This window comes from Argiope bruennichi, chromosome 5 (assembly GCF_947563725.1).
Source record: "Argiope bruennichi chromosome 5, qqArgBrue1.1, whole genome shotgun sequence".
Taxonomy (NCBI): Eukaryota; Metazoa; Arthropoda; class Arachnida; order Araneae; family Araneidae; genus Argiope; species Argiope bruennichi.
Genome location: NC_079155.1, coordinates 80727554 through 80755420, shown reverse-complemented (window position 1 = coordinate 80755420; position 27867 = coordinate 80727554). Strand labels below are relative to the sequence as shown.

Sequence of the window (27867 nt, the reverse complement as noted above, 5' to 3'; positions counted from 1 at the left end):
CATCCACGGATTGAAGACCTGTCTGTCTGTCTCTTGGTATATTTATAAAAGAGATGACTAAAACATGCAACAAGTTTCATATATTCACATGTTCTATAGATCTGTATCTAATTTTGAAATAAATCTGTCAAAGGATATAATGTCTATTTGCTCTCAAAAACAAAAAGGAAAATATAAAGGAAATTTTTTATATTGTTTTGATGCCAAAAATGTCGCTCAGTTCTGTAGTGCTTTGAGATTTAAACTCGCTATTCGGCCGCTTAATCCACTTTTTTCTCAACACCTAATAAGAAATGTTGTGTTGAAATGTCCCTCATTTGAATAAAGATTAAATATTATCATTTGAATTCTAAAGAATTGCTAAATCAGTAGATTAAATGAGAGGACAACTAACTTTAGATGATTAAAGTTACAGCTATAAGATTTTAAGGCATCCGAAAATATTCATATTAATATAGAAATATATATAAAAGATTTAGTTTAATGAAAACAGTTAAAAAAATTTTGGGGGAAAGGCAACGACCAGAATTAATATGTGAAATATATTTATTAAGATTACAAAGACAAAACATTACTAAACTAACATAAAACACATAAAAAGATACATGAGCGTGAGCGGTACGTCTTACCGTCTCACTGTCAAGCTCTCGCCTGCCACTTATGGCGGGAAAGCATAGTGTGATCAATGACACAACATGGCGCCATACAGGATATGAGATCAGTTGGCAGCTCTCATACTATATTGACGAAGAAATGAAAAAATTTTTGGTTCTCTGTAACCAAAATCTATTCTCCCCCCCCCTTTCAAAACAAAACTTTCTTGTAAATTTAATCGGAACACCAACCGCCAATATTAAAAATGTAATCAATAATGAAATAACTTTTATAATCAGTTTTGAAAAAAATTGAAGTCAAGTAATTTTGTTTTATCATATACTTTAATTATTAAACATGATTAAGTATCAGAAATTTTAAAAAATAATGCATCGTTTTAATCGAACTTAGACAGAATCTATCTCTTTAAAAATGCAAGTGACTTTCCATGCTTTCTGGTAGATTTTTGTTTGAAAATTTGAAATCACCGATGGTAAATTTCGAACATTCACGGCGTTTTATAACTTCTGCAATATTTTTGTGGAACCTCCTTATTATTTAGAGAACTGAATGTACATGAAGTGTTTCATGCATGTTTTAGAACATATTAATTCATAAGGAGATTAATTTAAAAATTAATTGAGCATGAAAGAAATCCGCTAATTTCATAAATATATTACAATGGACGATAACTTTGAAAGATACAATGCTTCATAGTGTATTTTCAGTCCCTTTCAAAATCACGTATCAACTACCAACTAAAACTAGGGCTTGATTTTTCCTCAGATATCTTTTAATCTCGGTGTTAAAGGAAACAATTATATTCGCCAATATTTCCATGAAAAACTGATGATTGCAATTTTTAAACTTTCATTCCTTATCTGTTGTCAAATTAGCAATCTCTTAAATTTCATAATGATTCTAAATTTCGTTCCATTTCTATGGTAATGATCTTAATGAGGTCATAATGCTCAATTTTTACTATTTCGCATACGAAGAAATATAGAGGAAATATACAGAAAGCATTGTAATCAAACAAAAATTCGACTTTTAGATTTTGATGAATTTCCACATTTCGGGCTTTCCTAATTCCAAAAGAACATACTTTTGGAATGATTTCTTTCTATCTGTCCATCTTTGAACTCGGTAACTCAAAAACACTTTGGGCAAGATGAATGAAATTTGATACGCGATCTTAGCAAGGAATTTGTAGATTTCTCTCAAATTTTGAAAGAAATCCATTGTCAGGAAGTCTGTCTGCCTTGAAACAAGTGGACACGATAATAACAAAACGAAAAAAATATCTAGATAGATAAAAGTTGGTGTACATCTTTGGCATCTAAAGTGTAGATCTGTTTTGAACACATTTATCAACAGATTAACCATTTATTGCTCTGTGCATACGTTTGCGTGCAAATGCGAATACCTCAAAACGCAGCAACTTATATAAATATTATAGGTATATGATCATGTTATTAAAATTGTAGCTTTGCATCAGATTTAAATTTCAATCGATTGGTTAAAAGAGTTTCGTAATGCATACTTGGTTTTCTTTCTTATACTACGAAGTACAAAGTGCTCATATGCAGCACTAGGAAAATAGAAATTTGAGCATTCATGGTGTTCGTGGTATTAATTAGGATTCACAATTTTTAGCCGAGGATAACTCGATTATTAGAGAGTATCCGAGAAACCACTCCTGCTGGATGAAAATTGCTTTTCGCATTTTCTGCGACACTTTAACTAATAATTCAAATATTAAAGTTTCTTCGTTAAAATTATGAAATCTAAAGTGTTTGATTTAGTGTAAAATAATTAAATATATAAGGAATGTTTACTAATATTTAAACTTTTTTAAAGTAATTTGGTTTTAAAATAGTTCTACTACTGTTCGTTTTCATTTCCATCTTACTGAGGTAGTGATGACAAAATTATCCTATCTCGATTTTGAATTCAAAAGGTTGGGGAGCGAAACTCAATTCTGCTGTGTACACTGGTCTTTTTCAAGTACAGTTCTTCATATATAAGTGGAATGGTATGATAGTTAGGAGTGAAAAGGCCCACATGTGGTCCTCACCAACTCACCAAACATTTTACAAAAATAATTCTTATTTATTTTTTAGAGTATTATCCATGCGCGTTTTGTTAATAATAAATATTCTTTTTTAAATGCGTTAACACTATTATATGATTAAAAGTAAATTTCAAAAATGATATAAAGATAGACGAATTCAGCCTAAATCCTTATCATGCTACGATGTTTTGCACTATATGTTCAAATCTCCGTTTAATTTCATTTTATAAATATAACTTAGCTTATAAAGATTTTACCACATTTTTATGATATAATAGGAGGTCATAACTACTGAAGCCAGAAAAAAATAGCGTTTGAGCAAAAGAAAAAAAAGTGTCAATTGTTTCAAAAATACAAATAAACAACAAAAAGTAAATAAATAAATTGCCCAACAATCGTCTAGCGTGTTTTATCCTAAATTTAGAAAATGTCTACCTAAGTTACATAATTTTCTATAAGCAATTTTCTCTTCAAAGTGAGTGCCGTAGTGTCCAGTTTCATCACTATTCGAATCGCTGGATTTCACTTGGACTCACAAATGCGGGGGAATTACACGGTAGAATTGTTTTCTAACCGTGGCGAAGCTCCTGTAAAAAACAAAAAAATAAACTCCGCCTCCGAGGACCAAGAGTAGGTCAGTGTATATATAAGACAGAAGTTTGGATTTCTTAAAATTCCATTTCTCCTACAACCATCAAGATGAAGAGATTCTTGTCCCACTTGCTTCTAGTCATCGGAATCTTCGCCACGGGTGAGTGGAAATCTTGTTCTGTGTGGTTTCGAACTTATGTAGGAAACATGTCGTATTTGTTTAATGCCACTAGCATTTAAAGGATTAAAATGTGAAAGTTTTTTTGTAATTTGAAAAAAAAATTCATTTTGTCTGAAAAATAATCAAAGTTCTTCTGGTCCTTTTTTAGATTAAATTATTGTTCATCAATTTTGATTCGGGCAAAATTAAAAAATTGATGAAACGTGTTTTTATCGAAAAATGCTTACGTTTATCAGTCACAACAATCTGCATTAGAATAAAGAAAATATTGCAGATTATAAAGAAAAGACTAGAACAATTCTGTTACGTTTCTAAATTTAGCGAAGTTTTGAAACATAGCAACGGTTCTCAAATACTTTGGTGTATTTATTAAGGAATTCAGAACATTCTTTAATTATATCACAATTTTAATTTCATTGTTGATTAGAGCATTTTTTTTATTCGTAATAAAAGTTTCTTCGTTAGTGTAATGTTCCAGCCTGTTTCAGCAAAAGTATATTCGTTTTTTTATCGTTTTTTTATAAAGATAATTTTTATAAATAATTAGATTTTCAAATTTTGTCTTAAATTTTATTAGAATTTTTATTTTTCTGAGAGTTGCTAAAGCCATTACAAACATTTGGCAATCGAACGTTTAAAAAACTAGAGTAGTGTGAATAGAATACAAGGAGTGTAATTCATAAAAATATATAAATAAAGAAGCAAGTTTCAATAGCGATGTAATTTTTGAATTTTTGAAAAGTATAATTTTTACAAACAAATAATATCAATAATTTTTACTTCTGCTGAAAAATATTCACAACAAATAAATTCAAAGAAGCTTTTACTTATGCGCGTAAGAGTAAATAAAATATATTAATTATAAATAATAATTGCTAACATTTATTTATGAGTATTATTATAAATAATAATGTTTAAAATTTATTTCAGTATTAATTATAAATTATAATATAAAACATTTTTTAATGAGAAAATAAAATATTTTGAACTAAAAATTACATTTAGAATTTCCTAAAAGATTCATAATTCTGGATTCAAATGAAAAAAAGAATTAATGATGAAATGATTTTTGGTTAAAAATTATCATACAGAGACAAAATTTTAGTTTTCGGATATCTAAACCACTATTTATTTCGAAAGAGATCAATAATTCAAATGTTGAGATAATTGTGTGATTCAGCAGCTGTTCAGGAAAAACTAACCTTGCACAAACGAAACAGAAATAAATAATTTTAAAGTCCAAAATTCATTTTCTTTCGAACACTTTAATTAAAAAAAAGGTGATTAAATTTTCAAATTTATATTTTAGTAGCATTTTCATAAGTTATGTATTTAGAGAGGTTTGTTTATCAATTAAAAGAATATGATTCAAAATTACATAGAATCTCATTAGCGTTCTCGATTTATCAGTGAAATGTAAATTTTAAATGCTCAGCTGATAACGTGTATAATGCCCTTATCTTACAATTAAAATGTTTAAAACGACAATATATCAATGCTTAATATAAGTAGTAAAAATATTCATTAATTATATTATTCAATGAGATGTGTCGTATAATTAATATCGAAACGAAACTTACTACTTCCAGGCAAAGCAAATATATTCCATTGATCTATCATAATGTTGTATAATATTCGAGGATAAAAGGTAGCATACACATTAAATTCGTTGAAAATTAAATATTACTTCAACTTTAAATACTGTAAAGATAGAAAATTTAACAAAACAAGATTTACCGTAGTCCAGAGAATAATAGTGCGAAGAAAAGTAGTGTAATTGTAATAACGCCAAACGATTTTTTTCCCCTCTGTCGAATCAGAAAATTTAAACCAAGAAAATTATTCGAATTATCCGTAACAAATTCCCTAAAATGACGGAAAATAATAAAATAAAAAAAAAATGTAATAATGTAACACATATATTTTAAATTTTGGAAAGAAGCGAAACATCAGTGAATCATTTGAATGCAAATTATATGAAGAAAAATTCTCCCACTAGATTAAAATTTTACAATTATTACGAGATTTATATAAAAAAGTACAATTTTGTAATATAAAAAACTATATTATAAAAAGGACCGCAATATTGATGATTTGGAAATTTATACTTTTATTACAAATTAATAGTTTTTCAGATCTTCCATTCTATTTTTTTTTCCGATTTTTTTTAAAGTTCCTTAACAAAAAAATAACTGTTTGTGCATATGATTTTGTTTGATATATAAACCATACTTTGCTATCGGGGATTTTTTTTTATTTTGTTTATTGTTTGACCTGAAAACATATATGTTATTTGTTTTCGCCCCTCAGTTCTTGTTTGTGCGATACGTTAGTATTTTAAAGCACGTTAAATTAAAAACTTTACATTAATAAATTTCGAAAAATATTTTAATTAAGAGAAGAAAAGAGCAGTCGCACTTCTATAAGTCTTCGGTAACTTTCTTAAAATTCAGAAATCAGAAAAATCAAATAAAAAAAAATTATTTTATTCCTCTCTGAAAGCTTCTTTTTTTAACAACATTTTTGAATGAAATTTGTTTGTGAAGATTCCAATAATAATCAGCCATCGTTTGAAAATTCAATCTGCCCTTCTATCAATCCTCCATTTTCTTTAGTTCCTATAGAAACACTTCATCTCATTTTTCAACGATATTGTCAATATTTTTAATGAAACGGTCTAAAATGCTATCTTACTTAAAATGCTTTCACTACACCAGTAATCCTAGCTATGAATGTAGTGCTTCTATTTTGTCCAATTAAAGGTTCACAAATTATAAGTCTTCCTCTAATCACTTTGTTTTATCTTGCAAACCATTCTTTTTTTATCCAATAGTATTTTTTATATCTTTGTTGTTTCATAGGCGCAACAAGTAAGGATAATTCATATTTCCCCTTTGTTACCAGTGGAAAGTTAACTAAGTCCACGAGAATTGTTCATTTTTGTTCTTGAAACTCAATAGCCACTGCAACTACAGCTATGGTATCATTCCTTATTTTAACCATCATATGACTTCCTGTTTAAGAAGATGTGCCAATATTATTTAGTCTTATTCTTTTCGTATAATTAATCTATTCAAAGAATGATTTTTCTACTTTTAAACATTTCATAATTTAGCTTCACTGAATCTCAAAAAGTAAAGTTGATTGAGAACAACTGCTTCCATATTTGAAACCGTCATAACTGAAAACCAAATTTTGTCAAATCAACAGAAAGATATCATTAAATGAACACACATACACAAAAATCTTTGCTGGCCTGTATTATCAGCATTATTCTAAAGAAGCAAAGCATGATTATTTTCATATATTTCTGTCGTAAAGGATATTTCTGAGTATAAATCTCTTATTTTTCTGTGACATTCATCTCATTTGAAGTAAAATCCATACAATTTATGATAGCATAAACGAACTATCACTTACAGTAAAGATCGAAATTTAATAAATTGAATAGCAATACTTTCCTTAACTGCTTATGGATTTTCAAAATAAAAATGTATGTAGAATCGGATTTTTTTTTTTTTAATAATCTTAAAAGTATCGAAATCCGAAAGAATTCAATCTTGCTATTCGCAATTACATCGCTTGTTCGATTTATAAAAAGCACTTTATAAGAGTTTCCTAAAATCACTTTTTAAATTTTATTAAAACTCCTTTTGCCTCGATAAGAAAACACATGTCGTTTTTTTTAACGTTTATTTACTCGTAAACAATTGGGATTTTGTTTCTTTAAAATGATTTGAGAATATTTGTATTTCAGCAATTCACTTTAAATTCATAAAGACTGATTAATCTAAGGAATCTTTTAACTTCTATAACATATAATACAACTCAGACATCTTTGTAATACTTTTATACAGTTTTTTTGTTTATATTTTTAAAGATCGAATGATTTCATTAAAACAAATTGCAAAAGTATATTAACAATATGTCATTCTAGAATCAATTCATTAACGTGTTATAAAATTCGTCCTTTTTATTAAATTAGTTATATTAAAAGGATTATTAAAGCGAAGGTAAAACAGACAGTTTAAGAAAATTGTAACAATTATTAGTTTCACGCAACAAAAAATATTACATTGCATAATTATTTCACACAAAAAATGTTGTGAGAATTAGTGCATAGTACTATTTATCAAAATTAAAACACAATCGAGGTCAACATCGAACATCAGACATTTAATCGTAATTACTTGAAAAGCCAAACGATTTTTTTTTATCTGTCGAATAAGAAAATCTAAATCAAGAAGACGATTTGAACGATTCATTGAGAAATTCGAATAGATAAACGAATTCATGGGAGGGAAAAAAGCAACGAATCAGATCAACATTCTTTCGGTCGCTGAACTGATATTGTTTCTTTTTTATGACTTGTAGCCATAATTTAGGGCTGTTAAAAAATGAGGGCAAATCTCTCGGATGAACGCCCCCTCGCCCTCCAATTTGACTTTTTCGAGAAGACAAAATTCAGGAAACTGACATAATAAATCGAATCGGAGGGAAAATTCTCGCCAAACTTCCCACCAATTTAGAGGCACATACAGCCAAAAAAGAAAATTGTTGAGGAAGTAGAAGAAGCTCTCTCATTTGGTGTTGAAACTGAAGAAATTAGAATGTTGGATATGAGGATGTATTTTCCATTATTACATAAACCATGTTCTCGTGTTAAAACCACTTGTATTCTCAAATTTTACGACCTAATTAGTTATGCCCTCAATGCATAAAATTTGAAACTTCAGTTAATCCCAGATTAACGTATAGAGTCCTACTTTCATAAATGATTGGTAATAGAAAGAATTAAACAATAGTAAAAGTGTAATTTTTATTTAAACTATAAATAAGGAAATTTTAAATAAATAGATAAAAAAATTTTTTATAAAAACCATTCAAATGAAGAATAAGTTTTACATTTTAAAAAAATCTGAAAGAAAAAGAAAATCAAGTTATAATTGTTAATTATTTTATTTCTAAACAATAATCCATTCGCTTATTTCTATCTTCTAAGCAATAATGATTTTCGACTTAGATATTGAAAAATGCAGAAAATATTATACGGAAGAAAAAGAAAATTCCTTTTCTCTTCAAAGCTGTTGATTGAATACAAATGGTTAAAATCAGAAACTGGAGATACGTCTGAAAAAAATGTTTATTCAGATCTTTTAGTCGAAATCTACGAATAGGACTTTAAATAATACGATTTAAAAAGTTGAAAAATTCTGAATGAATGAAATCGGATTACTGAATTCGAGATTTGCTTATAGAATTCAAGAAAAAAGATGCATAAAAAATATTGTAATGCAAACTATTTGGAATAGTTCATTTATACTATTAAAAATGCGATCTATTGCCATTGATAATTTAAACTACAATTGAGCTACATATTAATTTGGAATTCAGATAGTACTCCATTATAATAGATGCAGACAATAATCAATCATAGGCATCCAAATGTAAATTTAATTGATGCATGTAGAACAAATAATTGAGAAATTAAAAATGGTCATTTTTAATATCTTTTTCTTTCATCACTTTTTAAGAATAATTTGTTTCTCCATTTTCTGAAATACGAAATTTCATAATATTGATCACTACAATATTATATTAATATATACAGTGACATATAATATTCTGACAACGAATTCTTTAATTCAAAACACCCTATTTTTTACAAAGATATTTTCTTTTTCTTTCTTTTTTTTTTTTTCCATTAATATTCGTGACATGAAATTTTCAGAACCGGAGCTGTAAAATTTTAGATCACTATCTTTATGCAGGTTTCAAATTTTATTTAACTCATGTTTCATTTGGACATTTGATGTTCTTTTATATCTATAGAATTTTTGATGTGATCTTCTTTTATGCTTGAAAATATTTCTTAGAGAAAAATTAGATCACGAATATTTATGGCGATCAAAAAGCAGTGAGGAGAGAGAAAAAGAAATTAAATCATGAATACATCAAGCAAAAGAGTCTATAAAATGGCTTTATTATTTTTTTTTTCTTATTCCATCTTTAAGCCTATCTAGGAGGCATTTGATGATGATGTCGTGTCCACTTTACAACGGAAAGGGGGTGCAGTAGTTTCTGTGGGTAAAGCCCCCTGAGCACCCGAGGACAGAAGTCTGACTTCTAGCTCATATAAAGATGACACTCACACACTCGCTTACACAACCCCTTCTTACAGCAGGGCTCTTTCACACACTTCGCAGTAGAGCACAGGCACAACCCCCGATATTGGGGGTTGTGGCACAGGGCGAGGAACAACCATACCCGAACCAGGACCCGGTCATCGGAATTTCTATACTAGGAGACATTTTAAGTATAGAAATGAGAAATACAGGGATAAATACCCAAGTTATCAATATCTCGGAGGATATAATAATGATTTGTAGTTGGGTTGACTACATTTTCTATGGCCAGATTTACAGGAAGAGTTCACTACATGAGATTTTGATGACAATTTTGTAACTAACCACAATAGTACCCAAGTTATTATCGCCTCAAATTTTCATTTAAAAGTTTAATCTCCTGGCAAGTTAAAAATAAATTACTAATAGTTTTCCCATCCCTTTCTTATTTTTCAAAGAATATATTTCGAAAAGATTTTTTTCCCATATTTTTCCTATTTAAAATATTAAAAACTTTGATTCAATTTAATGAGTTTATTAAGAGTTTTGAAAAAAATTGGACTGCTTCAGTCATCGAATTCAGTGATTCCAAAAGCAAAAACGAAGGCGCTCTGGGGAACCTCGATTTTCTCACATCATTTTATGTAATTTTTTTTAACTCAGAAAATTATAATTCCATTCGCTGCTACTAATTTGAGCGAAGTTGAATGGTCGACATTTAGCGTAAAAACATTGATGATAATATCACTGGAAAAGAAAGGAAGATAGTAGCTGCTTCCAAATTAATTTTAGGACTTGAGAAACTGCGTATGGACTAACATACTCATCTACCACATAAATTATTTATTAAAATCAATACGATAAATTTTTTATGAGATCTAATATTTATTTAATTTTACCAAAAATATACAAAAAGCATTGTCTCTTTTGCATGAAAAAACTTATTGCAGTTTTACATTAATAGCCATGGAAATATATCTATCTATATTTATTTTCTTGAATCTGCCATTTCGAATAACAAAAGTATAGAAATTATTATTCAATTTAAAAATTTTCATAAAAAGATATACAAAGAGTTGAGTACATTTTTGATCATATAACTATATATTTCCTTGTTTTGTTTTACGATTTCAATAGATAACTAATTTTATTATGTTTACTTATTACAGTGTTCCGTTGTGGGTCCAGTCAATCTTGTCACCTCCGAGAACTGGATTTATGCGCTGCGACTCTTGTGCTTTTCAATCAAAGTCCGACAGGTGTCGCCACTAACGAACCAGATTTGAACAGACAGTGCACGTAAGATACAGCATTTGTTTTTTGTCGCTTTATTAAATACGAAGCTCTTAAAAAAATTGAAAATGGCTAGAAAGCCAATGAAAATTCAAGTAAAAAATATGGAGAAAATATATTGCACTACTTCTGTATTTATATAATATAAAATATGACTTATTGTTTTAAGAAGTGAATGATAAATTTTGTGTGGAATTTTACCCATTAATTAAATATAATTAATGGTTTTTCTGTGAGATTAAATACTATAAGTTAGAAATGAAGAATAAAACAAATCCAGAATTTTGATTTCTTAATGGAGTAACACTAGATTAGAAAGAAATTACAATCTTCAACAATTATGATGGATTCATATAGAATTGCTTAAAATTCCATGATTGAGAAGTGAAAAAGATTTTTTATTTAATTAATGATAAGAGAAGGATTTCCTCGGAAAAAGTGTTTAAATAGCAATTTAATATTTCAAAAAATACAAGAAATTGTTACGAAAAAAAAATATGAGTTGAAAGAATGTGAATGCAATTAACATATGTGGGAAAAGAATTTGAGTCATAATATCTAAAAGGTTTATTGGGTGCAGTTATAAAAGAGGATGATTTAGAGGGAAATGATAAAGTAATTAGGGAATGATGTGCCAATTATGAATTCTCAAAAACTTTCGTGTCGCGTAGTAGGTTTCTTTTTGTCAGTCTTTCTTTCTTTCTTTTCTTTTTTTTTTTTAGAAAGATGAAAAAAATTTTTAACAGTTATTTAAGAATCACTTCAAATTTGAAACAAGGAGTTTAAAAAATCCATTTTAAAGCAATTCAAGAAAACAGTGAATCAATCAATGAATACCTTACATGGCATTCGTAACCATACCCGAGAATCACAATTTTATACAGAGGGAGAGGAAAATAACGCATTTATTAGAGAGTAAGCGAGAAAATTTTGAAGAGACCATTCCAGTTCCATACACATGCATATTGCGTAAACATTGAAAATATTTTTTATGCATGCATGTCATCGTTATGATGTAATAAAGATAAATGGAAAACAAAATAAAATAAAGACAGAACGTAACAAGCCGAAAATATTATCAGGTTATGAAGTTTCGGACTAGAAATTCGAATATTCTCTTACAATTTTTTCACAAAATTTTAGCCTTAATATGTAAATTCAGTGAGCATCAACAGCAAATATTTATGCTTAGAAATGAATTTTATTTCAAAAAATTAATAATAATAAATAAATAAAACAAATGAATACAGAAAAGTTGAGACATATAAAAGGTGAGCACGAAATTTTTAAATCTCAGTCTCGCAAATTAAAACAGTTTAATTATGATGAGGACTAGAGCACGACTGCAGGAACCGAATGGGACTCCATAATCGTTAGAGTTCTTCACCCTCGGCATTAAGGATTCTCATTTTTTCATAAATGATGCGAACTTACATGTAATTGTTTAATATGGTTATAGGTAAGTTTTAATTATCTTGAATTAATGAAATTCCCTGTAATTTAACTATTTTATTTTCTCATTGAAGGGGGGGGGCAATTGTAATGATATTTGCTTTTAACAGTATGAATTTTTTTTTTTTTGGCTTTCCGCATTTAGAAACTTTTTTTCTGTATTATAGGTACATCAATGAAGCTGAGCAGTGCTTCAGGAACTTTACTGTGCGATGCATGACGCCACTGCAAAGAGAACTGCTTGGATTTGTCAGTGAAGGGTCCGAGAAGTTACTGAATGAATACTGCACACCTGGAACCGATCTGAGAGCCAGTAAGTACAAAATCAAACGGAAACGATTTTTTTTTTTCGTATAAATTGTTTTTAGCTATTCGTGTACAAAGTTTAGAAAATCCATTACAATAGTCAAAAATTTCGACCTCGAGATTTTGATCAATGTACAAAGGAATAAGAAACATGTTTTCTTTTATCTCTTAGTTTGTTTCTGAATACGATAGTTCAAAAATACAACTATTGAAAAGGCTAAATTTAGAAAATGATCTTTCCTCAAAAATTGAAGATCTCCATCAAATTTTGAGTGAAATGTCAAACAAAAGTCTATTTGTTTGCCCGTACTCATAAAAACACGATAAGTGAAAATTCAACAAAGGCGGATAAAATTAAGCGTATGAACTTATTTCTAATATATCAGATGCACAGTAAGTTTTGAATTATATTCATTATCGGTTTAACTGATCTATCAGTAGTATATAGGGAAACTTCTTTCTAGTTTTTTCGGGAAATCTTATTTATTTCCCAATCTTCTGTTCTCCTAAACTATTTTTCTCTGCCCAAATCAACAAATATAATATTTACAGCACAGAGTGAAAAAAAAATTTCTAGTACAACACTGTGAATTGCAGTACGTTCAAAGTCATAGAAAATAAAAAGCATCTCTTTTAACATTTGCGTAGAAAAGAAGGAGGAGCAAAGAATTATAGATACTCCGGACATCTTTCTTCTTAGGCAAAACATCTTAGTGTATTAAAGTTACTTTTTAAATCATATTCTAATAATGGAGTAACAAAGTAAATTAAGACATCTCCAGATGTCACTTACTAAGCGAATAAAGACACCTAGGAGTGAAAAAAATCATATCATGCTCCGAATATCATTTACTTTCGTATTTTCATTTCTTTTACTCAGTCTAGGCAGACTGTCCGTGAGCTAAATCCTTTAATCCAGGCAATTACGATTACTCTACGCCATTCCGTTTTTATCTTATTTTGTCGCTCCTCAAGTCCCTCCATGCATCTCCCTGTCCACTCGCATTCATTGACCAGTCAATCCAAATAGTAAAATGAAGTAATAAATATTTTCAAAAGCTAGATATCCAATCTTCTCTTCACACTATGCCATTTCGGCAATTTTGTGCACCACCACTCGATTGGCATGTTTTGGCATAGTCTTGACTGACCAGCTTTGGTGTACATGTGAAAGCGATTATTCAAAAATGCACCAAGAAGGTAAAGACAATGATTTATTTGGCGATTTTTAAATTGCACCATGATTGTTAACTCCTTAATGAATAAAATACCAAGATAGTTGCATTCTCCGATTTACTTGGCGATTTTCATATTATACAAGATCATCAATACCGAATTGCCAGTCGCCAAGTTAATGATGGTGTGCCTTTTTTGGCGATTTATTAGGGAACTTAAAAATAAAAAGAATCCAAATTATTTCATAAACTTTAGTTTGTGATCCTTGTACCAGAGTTGTAAATACATTCAAATTTTTGGCCAAATTGGTCAAAAGATAACAATATTCTTTAAAAATGCATATATTCTTACTCGGTGTGATTCTCTTCTCTGTAAAACGAAGTTAAACACAAAATGAATTATATTGCATTCGTGCATAAGAAAGTCGCGGGGAAGAACATTTTCTCTGGTTATTCTTCAAATTATACAAGTCTACATTGGAACTTGATTCAGTGACATGCCTTTTTCTAGGTGAAACATTGTCAACTTGGACACATTATTATCTATAACTAACTGTAATATTTTGAAGATCGGAAATATTGTGATGAAATTTTTTCACTTCATTATTATTCTCTTTTTTCATCGTTGTTTCATTCTTTATTCTGTGAGATTTTTTTTTTTTTTTTTTTTACATCGCTGATATATCATTATTCATTTTTATTCTTTTCTCATATACGAATTACACAAAGAAAAAAAAGATTGAAATTCCAGTATTCCAATAATTCTGAATGTAAAATTCGATTCCAAGATTTCATTAGCTTCAAGCTTTCCAAATCCGAAAAGAATATATTCGGAATGGAAGAAAAATATTTGTCCATTTGACAACATGGCAAATCAAAAACTCAATGAGCTAGACAGTAAAATTTAATATATAGTCTTTTACAAAAATGACAGATTTCGATCAAAATTTGGGCAAAATCCATCATGAAGAATTTGTCTGTCTATTAGTTCATGAAAATATGACCACAATAACTCAAAAAAGCATAAAGCTAGGAGAATGAAATATAACACATAATAGGAATTGTAAATGAAATAGTTGATAATTGGTTGGATTTTATTCTCGTATGATACTCAAATAACATGTCATTCAAACAAGTTCATTTTTTAGCCATTGGTATAACTTAAAATTTCGGACCGCTCCATCGACTAACTGAATCCAAATTTTGATACAGAACTATAATTTTGAAAGCCAAACTCACATTCATAATTTATTTATCTAGTTCATGGTGTAATTATTATTATTTTCATTTTACACGGATAGACAAACAGACATATAGCTTACCTCTTTGGTGGATTTAGCTCCTATTTTGATGCAAATCTCTAATCTTACTATAACGATCACATATTGAAATTCATCCCTCCCTCTTCTTCTTGCGCACAAACGAATAGACAAAGAGCCACTCATACATGGGTTTAACCCAAAATCTGATACGTCTATTATTTTAGAGATAAAACGATATTCTAGATTACATTCATCTAGCTTAAATATTTCTGTTACCGTATCCATATGCATGCGGACAAACTGACAGAGAACTAGATTTCCTTCGGATGAAATTTTACTGTCTATGCCCTCCATTTTTAATTCTGACAAATAAGCAAAGACAAATGTAAAATGCCCCCCCCCGGCTCAAAATGTTTAAATCATAAAGATTCTACAATATATTTTGACCTTTGCGTCATTAAAATCTTATCAATTTAAAACCTTTCTTAAAATCTGAATGTCAAAATTTTCGGCTATTACAATTTTTTTTTCTTTCTTATGCTTCATATAAACGAAAATATTGTAATTCATAACTATGTCCTTCATATAGCTATTAAATGCTACAAATTCAATCATTACGAAATTAAGTATTGCATTCAAATATATGAGTATCAGCTAACTGTTTAGAGTTCGTCTTAATGTTCATTGATAAGAAATAACTTTTATCAGACATCTGTAAGGTTTTGCAGGTGTGGGTTATCTCTTGAGTAACACATTTTTCTCAAAAATAGCAAGAAAAAATTACATCGTCCACAAATAAATACAAAATAAAATGTGATACAAAGATAAAAATTGACAGAATATTTCCAGTTAATGCAATGCGAATTATTAAAGCTACATATTATATTTTACCAATTTAAATTTAATAAAAAAAATTTTTAATAAAAATCCTTTAAATACGGCTTAATTTTTTCAATGGTAATGACGTGTAAAATTTCTGATTACCACGATGAGATTAAATCCCTTATATCTCTACTTCACAATTTGAAAAATGAAATTAAGTTTTTAACTTTCCAGAAAAAACGAATTTTCTAGATTAACGTGAAGGAATGATTTATGCTTATTAACTATTTTTTTTTAATTCCGAAAGTTAAGGATAAGAAATTTTAAAAAACTATGTTCAAAATAATTAGAGCTTTAATATGAGCCATTATTCTACACATTCTAATAAAGCTATTTAATTTTTAAAGTAAGATTCGTGAATATAAGAAGCATTCAACTTATAATAGTTCTTCAAGGCTGAAAAAAAAAGGATATCTGCTACTATAAATTTCAATTACATATGAGAACATTATTCTGCAATATGAATTTTGATTGCTGAGTTTGATATTTAAATCCTAGTTGGTCGCATTAAATGCATTGATAAATTGCACCATTCGAAATAAATTAAGATTATAAAAATAGATTAAGATTCATTTCATAATTTTGCTGAGGGAATTTCAATAATGAAATTATTTATCTATATAAATTCAAACGTTCTGAATTTGGAATTTTCTATGATATTTAACATATACTACGGCTCCAGTTCCTATAATCAATAGTCCAACAGCACGTGGTATTTATATTTATAACTAGCAAATTTTTTTCTGTATCACGAACAATATTAATTATATTGGGTACAATAAGTAAGCTAAAACAATATTAATTATATTGCGTACGAGCATAAGAAAGTCGCAAGAACAATATTAATCAAATTATTATTATTTATTTAATTATTATTATTTATTTAATTATTAATATTTATTTAATTATTATTATTTATTTAATTATTATTAATTATTTAATTATTATTATTTATTTAATTATTATTAATTATTTAATTATTATTATTTATTTAATTATTAACATTTATTTAATTATTATTTATTTATTTATTAATATTTAGTTAATTATTTAATTATTATTAATTATTTAATTATTATTAATTATTTAATTATTATTAATTATTTAATTATTATTAATTATTTAATTATTATTAATTATTTAATTATTATTATTTAATTATTAATATTTATTTAATTATTATTAATTATTTAATTATTATTAATTATTTAATTATTATTATTGATAAAATTATTTTAATTACTTATTATTATTTATTTTGTTTTTCAAACTCAGAGAGGTCTAAAACGTGGAGATATGCCAAATTCTCGAGTTCGAATTTTTTGAAGATTGTAATGTTTTGTCCATATGGAAAAAAAAAATATTTTTATAATAATTGCCTTTTTTTATGAATATTACATTATTTTCAGCTTAAAATAATGCAGTTTTTTTTTTCAATACTTTGTTTTGAAAATAATAATGAAATAGAACAAAAGTAAAATATTTCATTTCTTTCAGGTTATCTGAAGCATGCGCCTTGCCTCAATGATGCTCACAGTTTGCAGAAAGATTGTTTGACTGATTTACAAGCAGCCATGGAAACGATATCCAGCTCTGATTTTCAAAAGAGAATTCCGATGGCTTGCTGGTAAGTTCCGAGCTGAAAAATTGATTTCATATAATTCTTGTTCATGATTGCTGCTATATATAATACTTATATGTACAAAATAAGCGAAATTTATAGAGCAGACAATTATCATAATGAAATGAAACATTGGAGCAGGTTTTTATAAGGAACTTTACCTGAATATTTCCACTTTTATTATCCGTTAATCTTTCTCATTTCTTAGACTTACGATCATGGAATGATTTTCGTTGCCAGTTTTTAAAATAATTGCAAGATATTCACCATAATTTATAGAAGCGAGAATCTATATAAGTTCCGCTTGAGAAATATTCAGTTTTCTTATTGTAGGACGGCAATTAAAATTTTGTGAATTCCCATATTTGTCAAATTACTACTAGGAAAAAAAAAATTACCGTACCGCAAGACATCACAACTAATAAAAAATTAGTTTCACCTTTAATACGTCAATCGTAACATTAAGCAAATATATCTTACAGATGATATATTTATATAGGCCGTATAGATCAAATACACTTCACATACTTACATATGTAATGAGTCAATTGTTTCCCGTGATTCCGCAAATCCAAACAATATTTTTAAAAAAATATGGCTGTTTAATTTCAGTTATCGAAATGAAAATTATTTTATTACGTGAAATCTTTTTTTATAGCATCGGTGTAAACGTAGTTTTATTTTAATTATAATACTCAAATTTTTTGTATATATTTTATGCTATATTTCTACCATCAAGTGCAAAGATTGTGTTCCCAGGAAAGTTGAAAATAAATTCTTTTCGAAAATGACTTGCTTCTTCTTTAAAGGATATGAGGAGGAAATCTCTCTCTCTTTTTGAAAGACTGCAAAACATAATCATTTCTATCCCATAGATTATGATTTATTTTTTTAAATCAAAATACTTTAAAAAATTCACGCTTTTCTATACATTTTCAAATTACATTGTCTAACTTTCAACCATTAAAGTAAGTTTATGCGCGCAGCACACCTGTCCCAATTGAACAAACGATCATAAACGGGCAAAATGTCTTTCAGTGCAAAAAGATAAAACAGCTTTTAGTTTTCAACGCAAGACATACTATCTTTGCAATATCTTTCACATTTCATAAGCCATCAATTGAACTTTTATTACATGCAAAGTAATTTCATCATTTACAAGAAATGAACAAATATTCAGACTTGCTCGTACCACCAACTGTTTCTTTCAATAATAAAATTCTTCTGGAACAATGTAGCTGCGTCTATGAAAAATAGCTATTTAAAGTACATTATACAAGTTCCAATGTGTTTTCTTTTCAACAGGTGAAAAATTTTATAGATGAATAACTCATCACCAGCTTTTGTTGCCAGTTAATCTGTATACGAAATCCAAACATTAAAGCAACTAATTTGCCGAATGATATTGTTTTAAAATTTTATCTATTCAAATATCATCGAAAATTGTGTATTTTAGGAATATAATTTCTGTTTTATTATTATTATTCCTTAAAGAATCAGAACTATCAGAAACAACATCAAACCATTGTATTTAGTAAAATCCCGTTCAAATGCAAATATTATCCTATATTTCAGTGCGTTGTTAATAAAAATTCTAAAATCGCAAAGCAATTGAAAATGAAATAGGACATCCTGGGAGTTTGAAGGCAATGCCGAAGCTGTCAGTTGTTGCATAGTTATAATGTATTTTCGTCTTTCTTTTAGAGATATTTATTTTATTGAAAACTGCAGCGTTTTTAATTATACTGCTAACAATTTATGGATTAAAGAAAGAAATTACACAATATATAGAATTAAAAGCAAATAATAAAAATAAACAATTACATTTTCTTTGTATAGTAAATACCTTTAAAAATACATTATATTAATTTTACCTTCTCTTGCTTCTAGTGGTTATCAAAGATACATGAATTGTGCTCGCACTACAGTGGAAAAGAAATGTGGAAAAGCAGCTGTTGACTTCATGCAGCTCTTGTTGAGAAATGCTGTATCCAGATTGCCTGACATTGTGTGTACAGGGTACGGATCTGAAAATCACGAATGCCACAGTCTATTACCTCCACCAGGTACACAACCGCAAGGGTCCAAATCAGATTCAACACTTTCTCGTCTTTTTGCAGCGTATTTAGGAAATTAATTTCCTTTTCATAATCTCATTTTTTTTTTTTTGTAAATAACTTTTATATTCACATAATTCTACTTACTTCTATGTACAAAGAGCCTTCAGACATATGCAAAATATGATTTATGTCAGTAAATATAAAGTTCAGATTTTCTTTTTTATACGAGAACAAATCCTTTGAAAGGAAAATAATGACATAAAAGAAGTTTTGTTTTGATCTACTTAAAATCTTTGTTTCAGATTTCATCATCATTTTGATAATTATATCATCTGATAACATTGCACTGATTAAATACATAACTCAAGGCCATTTGACTATCATAATATTTCATCGTACTTACATATGTCATTATTTCGCTAACTGTTTTTCAGAAGCGAAACGTAAACTAAGTTAATGAATAAGAATGACACAAGCTGTTTAAATAAGAATTGGAATTTCCGAATAATTATCTTTTTGATTGCAATAGACATGCAGACTTAGTGTTCTGAATTGGAGACTCAATCTTCAGAAACATATTTTATACAGAATATTCATATTAATATTGTTCTAATAAAATAAATAAACTACAAATTTAACGGAATATCGTCTGCTTTTAAGCAAAAAAAAAAAAAAAAATCTATTAACTGCTTGATAATCTAAATAGAGATTGAAATTAAATGCTAAAAATAAAGTCTTTAATAAATATTTTCTTCTAAGAAAATAAATAAATAAAAAAAACTTCGATAAAAGTTACATAGCACATCTTTTGTATGCACATTTCAGCGAATTGTCATGTTTATTCATACGTTATTTCTATAATGAATTATATATTATTCCTCATTCATACATTCTACTTATTAATATATCTGTAGTTTTGTGTAAAAATGTCATTAAAGATTTTCTTTCTTTTTAAATGCATAGTCCATTTATTTCATTTGTAGAATAGATACCATGAATGGCGAGAAAAATTATATGGAAAAACATTGAAATAATCTTTTTTCATGATTTCTTGTACTAATATTCGAAAATAGACGGCAATATTTTCATTGCAAAATACATCAATTTCTTAAAATAAACTTTCTGAATGCTGTTATTGTAAAGAAATGAATACAAACAGCATTCCTAATCATACCTTCATCTAAAACAGAAGCCATGTCATCAAAGCAAAAAAAAAAAAAAGTATTTTCAATCAAAATAACAATTTTATTGCAATAAATGTCACTACAAATTCTTATTTTCAAACAGATGCGGTGTAGTAATTTTGTTATTATTTTACCGATAATTGTTATATCTAACGATACCTAATACTAATAAATAAATGGGAGGGGGTCTCCTTAAAACTTTCTTGTGCACCACACTCTCTAATAAAAATATTTTCCTTCTCCGGCAGAAAATCATTTATTTTGGAGGATTCCGCGAACGCCATGAGTGCTCAGATTTTTATTTTCTGAGCCCTGTACATGAGTTTTGTTGCATAAGATAGATCTTCTAAAATTACCACATGCGATATTTCGTACAAGAATTTCTGGACACTGAAAGTAATAACTGATTGTATACTTTACAGATCTTTTTTTTTTTTTCAATATTATGAGAGAATACATGAATTTTTCCTGATTTATTTTTCAACATTACGAGGGAAATCTAAATACTCCTATTGAAATTTTCCCAATTAATAAACTCAATTTGATTTTGATATTTATTAATTGGTTAATAGCTCAATGACCTTTTCTGTTTTAAATCTCCTATATACGGAACTCAAGCTAAAGAAAAAAAAAAATTTTTAACACTATGCCATCCGGCGACACCACAGTGGTGTCTTAAGTAAAGTATAAAATTTATATAGTTGACAATTTATAATCTCCCGATAACCTCAAAAACTGCCGGCGACAAGCGAAGAAATTTTTACGAGACATGCGGACGGCAAACTGTTAATTGCCCAAATTGAATTATGAAATATGTACTAGAGTTCTAATGGTTCATGAAAGAATAAAAATTTAAATTCAAAAAAATTTAAATTTTAGCAACAAGTTATTAGAGAAAAAGTAACAAAAGAAAATCCAACAAGATATGCTTTATTTAAAATTTATCATAGTATTTACTATTTATACTATGCCACAAAAAAATTGCCTCATCAAGAGAATAATAATAATAATAATAAAACCTTTTTTGTTCAAATACAATGCCAAGCAGTATTTTCAAACAATTAAACTTCAAGCATAACATACAATTGCATATACTTCAGTTTTATAAAAATCAAAAAGCTCGATTTACACATTTTTGATTCCCTTGAGATTAAATTTTTGAAATGGAAAAAAGAGTTATTAATAAGATGAAAAAATAATTCCAAATAACTGCCTTAATGTATTAATATAATATTAATCCAAATATGAAAATCTATACAACAGATTAAAAAAAAAATGAGTATCTATGTACAAATAAAGAAATTGTGAAAAATTATTCAACACAATTAAGACTGGTTTGAAATAAACAAAACACACAAAAAATCTCTTAATAGATACAAAATTAGAGGTTGTGAATTCTAACATTGTTAATCTACTTAACATAATGGTTACAAACATTCATTCAGGTAAAAATCACTAAGTCCAAAACTGTAGTTTTGAAATAAGGTCAATTTAATCCTTTGAGTCATTATAAAAAAGTAATATACTTTTAAAGATTTCTTTCTTCTATAGTAGATTTAGTTAATTGTCGATTATTTTATTTGATAGTTGGTTTATAACAAGAATAATGAACTTCAGCACTTGTTGTAATAGTCCATCAAATGTTGTTTAATAGTGATTTTTATTTCCAAAATGCCAAGTACTTCCATGATTTTTTTTTGAATCATTAGTTATTATTTAATCACTTTGTTTATATATTCAATTTTGATTTTTTTTTTCCTAATTACAAATTATACATTACTGAAATCAACATAGAAAAATATATTATTAATTATAATTTATATTTAATTATTACATTTATTAGTTGTTTATTATAATTTGCCTTTGATATTCACTACATAATTTATCAAATCATTGTACCAAACAACTGTTGCACAAATAGGTATTTATTTTAGAGACACCTTTATTACATTCCTAAAACAAAATTAGCTAAATAGATGACTATGTTAAAAAGCCAATTTTTTGTAAAAATATCTAATATTTTTATATTCAATATTCTTAATTTCTAAACAGTGCTCATAATGCCATTTGATTTTTATTTCTAAATTTATCCTTTGGGAAGCTACATTGATTTTTATATTTGTATAAGATAGGTTATAATGCTCTCTTGCATCTTGAAATGCAATTTTCTTAAATTCTGAAATTTGATAGTTTTTTCTTATGAAAAACATAGTAAATTACAATGTAAAGTATATTTTTGGTACAAATTTGTTGAAATTTCTAAATATGTTCTCCAGTTTCTGAAGTAGTGAATAAACTGTTCATTTAGAAATATTTCATAGCTGTTTAAATGATTCAAGTTGTGAAAAAGAAAAATTTTTTTTCTAGCTATTTACAAGTCAAATCCCAATATTTAAAGACTGGATAGAAGAGAGCTTTGTTTTTAATTTAGGAACTTGAAGATATATTTATTAAGCTATCTGGAAAGTTTTGGAACAAATCATTTGATAATTTTATAAACAAAAAAGATATTTGCTTTATACTTCTTTTTAGCTAAAAAAAAAAAAAAAAAAAAAAAAAAAAGATTTTTTCCAATTAAAAATTTTTTTTTTTTTATATTTATCTAGCATATTTTGGTTTCATTGATGTTTTTCCAATCTGTTTTATGCAAAAATAAAAAAAAAATATTACAATTTTACAATATTTTTCAAAAAAAAAAAAAAAAAAAAAAAAAAATCTGGAATCACATTCTTTAATATTGGAAATTATTTTCATGGCTTTGCTCCAGATTACACTTCTTAGAACAAGAGAAAATACAGGTGTTCAAAATCATCCTCAACTATAGACATAGATTTTTGAGAAATTCTTAAACAACTACATCAGAAAAATATCAATCCAAGGTATTTATTCTCAAAACAGAAACATTTACTTACAGCCAGTTAACTTCAATACTTTCAGTATCCTTCATTTTATTTTATATAAGTATATAATAAAAGTTAAATGATCAAGAAAATTACTGAATTCGTTCTCTTACTGTATATATAGGAACTTTATTCTTCCACTTTCTAGTGCAACTAACTGCCTTTAAGTTCACTCAGTCTCCAAAGCGTAGGTAGACATGCATTTTTTTTTTTTTTCTTTTGCTATGATTTAATAGTACTGTGCATACTATTATACTCCCTCATTGAATGTATAGATTCCAGAAATTTTTGCAGAATAAATTTAAATTTGACCTGTTGGAACCATACATATCAATAAATCTATCATAGTTTAATTTTGACTCTGATCACCATCATCTTTATACCAATAAAAACACTACTTAGTCTGACATTTGCAACACTAGTTTCTAGTCCAGAATGGATTTGAAAAACTAACTTCCAATCTCTAGTTATAGTCTGGAGAAGTCTTGAACAATATCAAATTTTGTTACAATCCACAGCAGCAAACAATTCTGGTCATTCCTCTCCCAATGTCACTTTCAAGGGCTACCAAGAGAGAATTATCATTCCATTCCTAACAGCATAAGATAAAGTTCTTTTAATAACATATAAATTAACAGTAACTGTAAGAAGCTTCCAAGTGGACTTGGCGACTCTTACCCAATGATATATGTGCCTGTAGGATTTAGTGAAATATGAATATTTCTTTTCCCAGAAATGAAAATTCAGGAAAATTAGCAATTTTTATCAGACTACAAAGTATTAATTAGTGATTGGATGGGGTATTAATTTCAAAATTGGAATTTTTTGAACTTGATGACTTTTACCTGAATGACAGTGATATAGTATTAAAGAATTCCTCAATCGCCAAGGACAAAAAAAAAGGGGGGGGGGGCAGTAAGAATAATATTAATTCAAATAGAGATAGCAAACAAAAGTAATGGAATATAATGGTTAAAAAAATAATGCTAATATATTTAACATGGTAAAAAAAATTCGAAAATAGTGAAATTGAAAAAAAAAAAAAAAAAGGTATAAAAAATGTAAACAGTGCAAAATGAAATAATCATAATTTAAATTGAAAAAGGAACATAAAAACATATCTGGCAGTACAGATAAGAATCAAACTCCTGTTTTTTTTGCAATGCTGCTGAATTATCAGAATTCTTTCTAAATGCAATAATAGCATGCTTTTTTAAGGCAATGCGAAAAATTAGACCATAATGATAATTTATATTCATTATAACAGAAATCAGTTCTTTTAGATTTTATCACTTCAGATAAAATATAATGCAGTTTTCTATATAGAATGCAATATTCTTACTATTTATTTATATATATAATTATTTTTTCTCATTTTTAAAATGATGGCATACATTATATAATATACTTTATATCAAATGAAAGTAATAGAAAATATTAATTAGCAATAAATGCATATTGTTATTTAATAGATAATTCAGAGAATTTTTTAAATTAAACAATAGCAAAACACAGATCAATTGCATTTACCTAAATAACTTTTAATTGCTTGCCCTCCACACAGTACAAAATTTAATAAATATTACAATTTTATAAATAACCACAAAAAAAAAATGAATGCAGAGGGAACTGGAAATTTTATCTCTGTAGTGATAGAAGTCTTATCTATGAAAACAACCAAAGAAATTAATAATAATTTCATCATATTATGCATTTGCAAGTTATAAATATACTCCACCATTTGAATCTTGTATCGTGCTGTTATACTCTTCCTGTTCAATACTTATTAAGTACCACCATCATATTTACTACCCATTGTGATTTAATACCCATAATAATAATAATAAAAAAAAAAAAAACATTGAACTACAGACATGTTTTGAACAAACTTTTTTTGAATAACTGCAACATTTAAGTGGATATTTATATGTATTCTCTAAGATTTACCAATTAATTGATTGTAAAATCTGCTTAATTCATAGAGAGAAAAAAATATCAAAATAGGTAATTAGAAAACCATTAAAATTAAACAATTGGTCTAAATAAATTATTATCATCAAGGATTATTATCTATCAGCTCCTATTTGAAGAATTCGTTAATTTTTTTAAAGAAGCCTTATATTCTTACATATGGGAAAAAAAGGCACAATCAAATGAGAAATAAATTACAAGAAATATTCATACTGTTAAAAAAATATAATAAATAATATGGGAAATGATAACTGTACACTATACATAAAAGCTTTTAATCAATGAAACTATATAATATTTAATCACAAAAATGATAGAATGAAATTCGTGAACATGTTTACAACATAACTGTTCCAATAACTATGAAATAAATTCTATATGAATTATTACAAATGTTTATTTTTGTCTTAAAAATATTTTTTCCCCTTTATAATATAAGAGTTATTTAGAAATTTAAAAATTCCTTTAATCTATACAAAGTGTAACATTTTATGAGTAAAAGTTAAGCTGTAAATTTGGTGGAAGATAAATAGATTAATAAATTTTCTATATACAAACATGTATAAGTAATAATACATCAAAAAAATTTTAGACCACTAAACTTATTTCTTTTCATAACATACATATTAATAGGTAATAAAACATTTTTACAAATTATTATTCAATTCATTCTAATTAAATTTAATAATTTCTAATGAAAAATAAAAATTAAGGAAATATTTAATGATATATGAAAGTTCTTAGAAAAAAACACACAGAGCTACAAGAAAAATATACTTATCATTAAGAAATGTATTAAATAATTTACCAATCACTATATCACAGATAATTAAAAACAAGGAGTATTTCAAAACAACTTCATATAAACAACCATAAATATCTTTAGTTATTAAAAGAGAAATTACTTTAGTTGCAAAAATCATAAGTATAGTTTATACCTGAACTTTAACATATTTTATGATTTCAAGATGTTTACACAAAAATAGACCTTTGTAATAAATGATGCAAAATCAAAATCTTGTAAAATGAGCTTCTCTTCGACTTCGTAAATCATTTATATCAGGATAAAAGCCCGGTGGTGGTGGTGGTGGCATATGAGATGTCTCACCAAATATGAAACCCGGAGGAGGAGGCGGGGGCATACCACTAGAAAAAGATGCTGAATCATAAGGTGGTATGCCATTAGATCTTGATTCTTCTCGCAAGCTTTCTTCCATGGCTCTTCTAACTTGTTCTTCTTCACTCATACCTGGAGGCACATACTCATTATATTGTTCTCTTGCACGTGCATAACCCGATGGTTCCGCTCTTGGTGTAAATCTTGGGGTTGACATAGAGGGAAAAAGTATCCCTTTAGCTATAGAGTACACAAGATCCATTATCCACTTCAATGGCCCTTTTATATATGCCATACCAACTAAAATGCCAGCCAAATGTCCATAGAATGATGCATTAGGTACAAAGAGTTGTATAAGTAATAATTCAACCCATACAGCATATCTTGCTGGTACAATAATGGGAATACCCATTACTTGAGTCAAGTAATTCGAATCATAATAAGTAGTCAGAACTTTCAAAGCAAATATAACACCTGAAAATCCAACAGCACATTGGTCGTAATCGCCCAAATGTTCAATCGCTAAAACATTTAATGCCACTAAGACAGCATTCGTCAATATTGTGAAAATTGCAAGAATGTAGGCAAACTTGACACTGCCGAATCTTCTCTCAAGCGATCGCCCTTTGATTGCAAATGATACCATATTATAATAAAGATGCCAATCGTCAGCATGTTCGAATGCTGCAAATATCAATCGAGAATATTCTCTCCTCGTCCATACATTATAAGCACTGACACATACATGTGAAGGTTTATACCAAAATTTGAGAAGTCTCAAGAAAATAGCTACTTGAAGTCCAATAGTGCCTAATGTCACTGGTGGAATATTTTCATACCCGATCACTCCAAAAATTTGATAGAGCAGAAGCATAATACCAAGTCCAGGTTGTCTTCTCCTCCCTGGATACATGGCGATGGTTAAAAATACTGAAACGCAACTGGAAAAATCGTTTGCAGTAGGAAAAATTACATGAATCTTCCTGCTTTAAGATTCACGAAATGGCATCGAGAATGTTCGCTACTCAACTTCAAAAGTAAATTTCATCATGAAAGTAGATTCGCGCTGCCAAAAATAT

General features: G+C 27.7%; 2 protein-coding genes across 2 annotated transcripts; one reads left to right on the top strand and one right to left on the bottom strand.

The window, feature by feature from the left end:
* The first annotated feature begins 3309 nt into the window (after positions 1–3309).
* LOC129969169 (uncharacterized) lies at positions 3310–20462 on the top strand. Its single transcript, XM_056083606.1, has 5 exons — positions 3310–3419; positions 10735–10864; positions 12478–12623; positions 17433–17562; positions 19447–20462. The coding sequence occupies exons 1-5, from the start codon at positions 3368–3370 to the stop codon at positions 19691–19693; spliced, it is 705 nt and encodes a 234-aa protein (XP_055939581.1). The 5' UTR covers positions 3310–3367; the 3' UTR covers positions 19694–20462.
* A 5998-nt stretch (positions 20463–26460) lies between these two features.
* LOC129969093 (rhomboid-related protein 4-like) lies at positions 26461–27867 on the bottom strand. Its single transcript, XM_056083501.1, has one exon. It carries the CDS (start codon positions 27699–27701, stop codon positions 26682–26684), a length of 1020 nt encoding a protein of 339 aa, XP_055939476.1. The 5' UTR covers positions 27702–27867; the 3' UTR covers positions 26461–26681.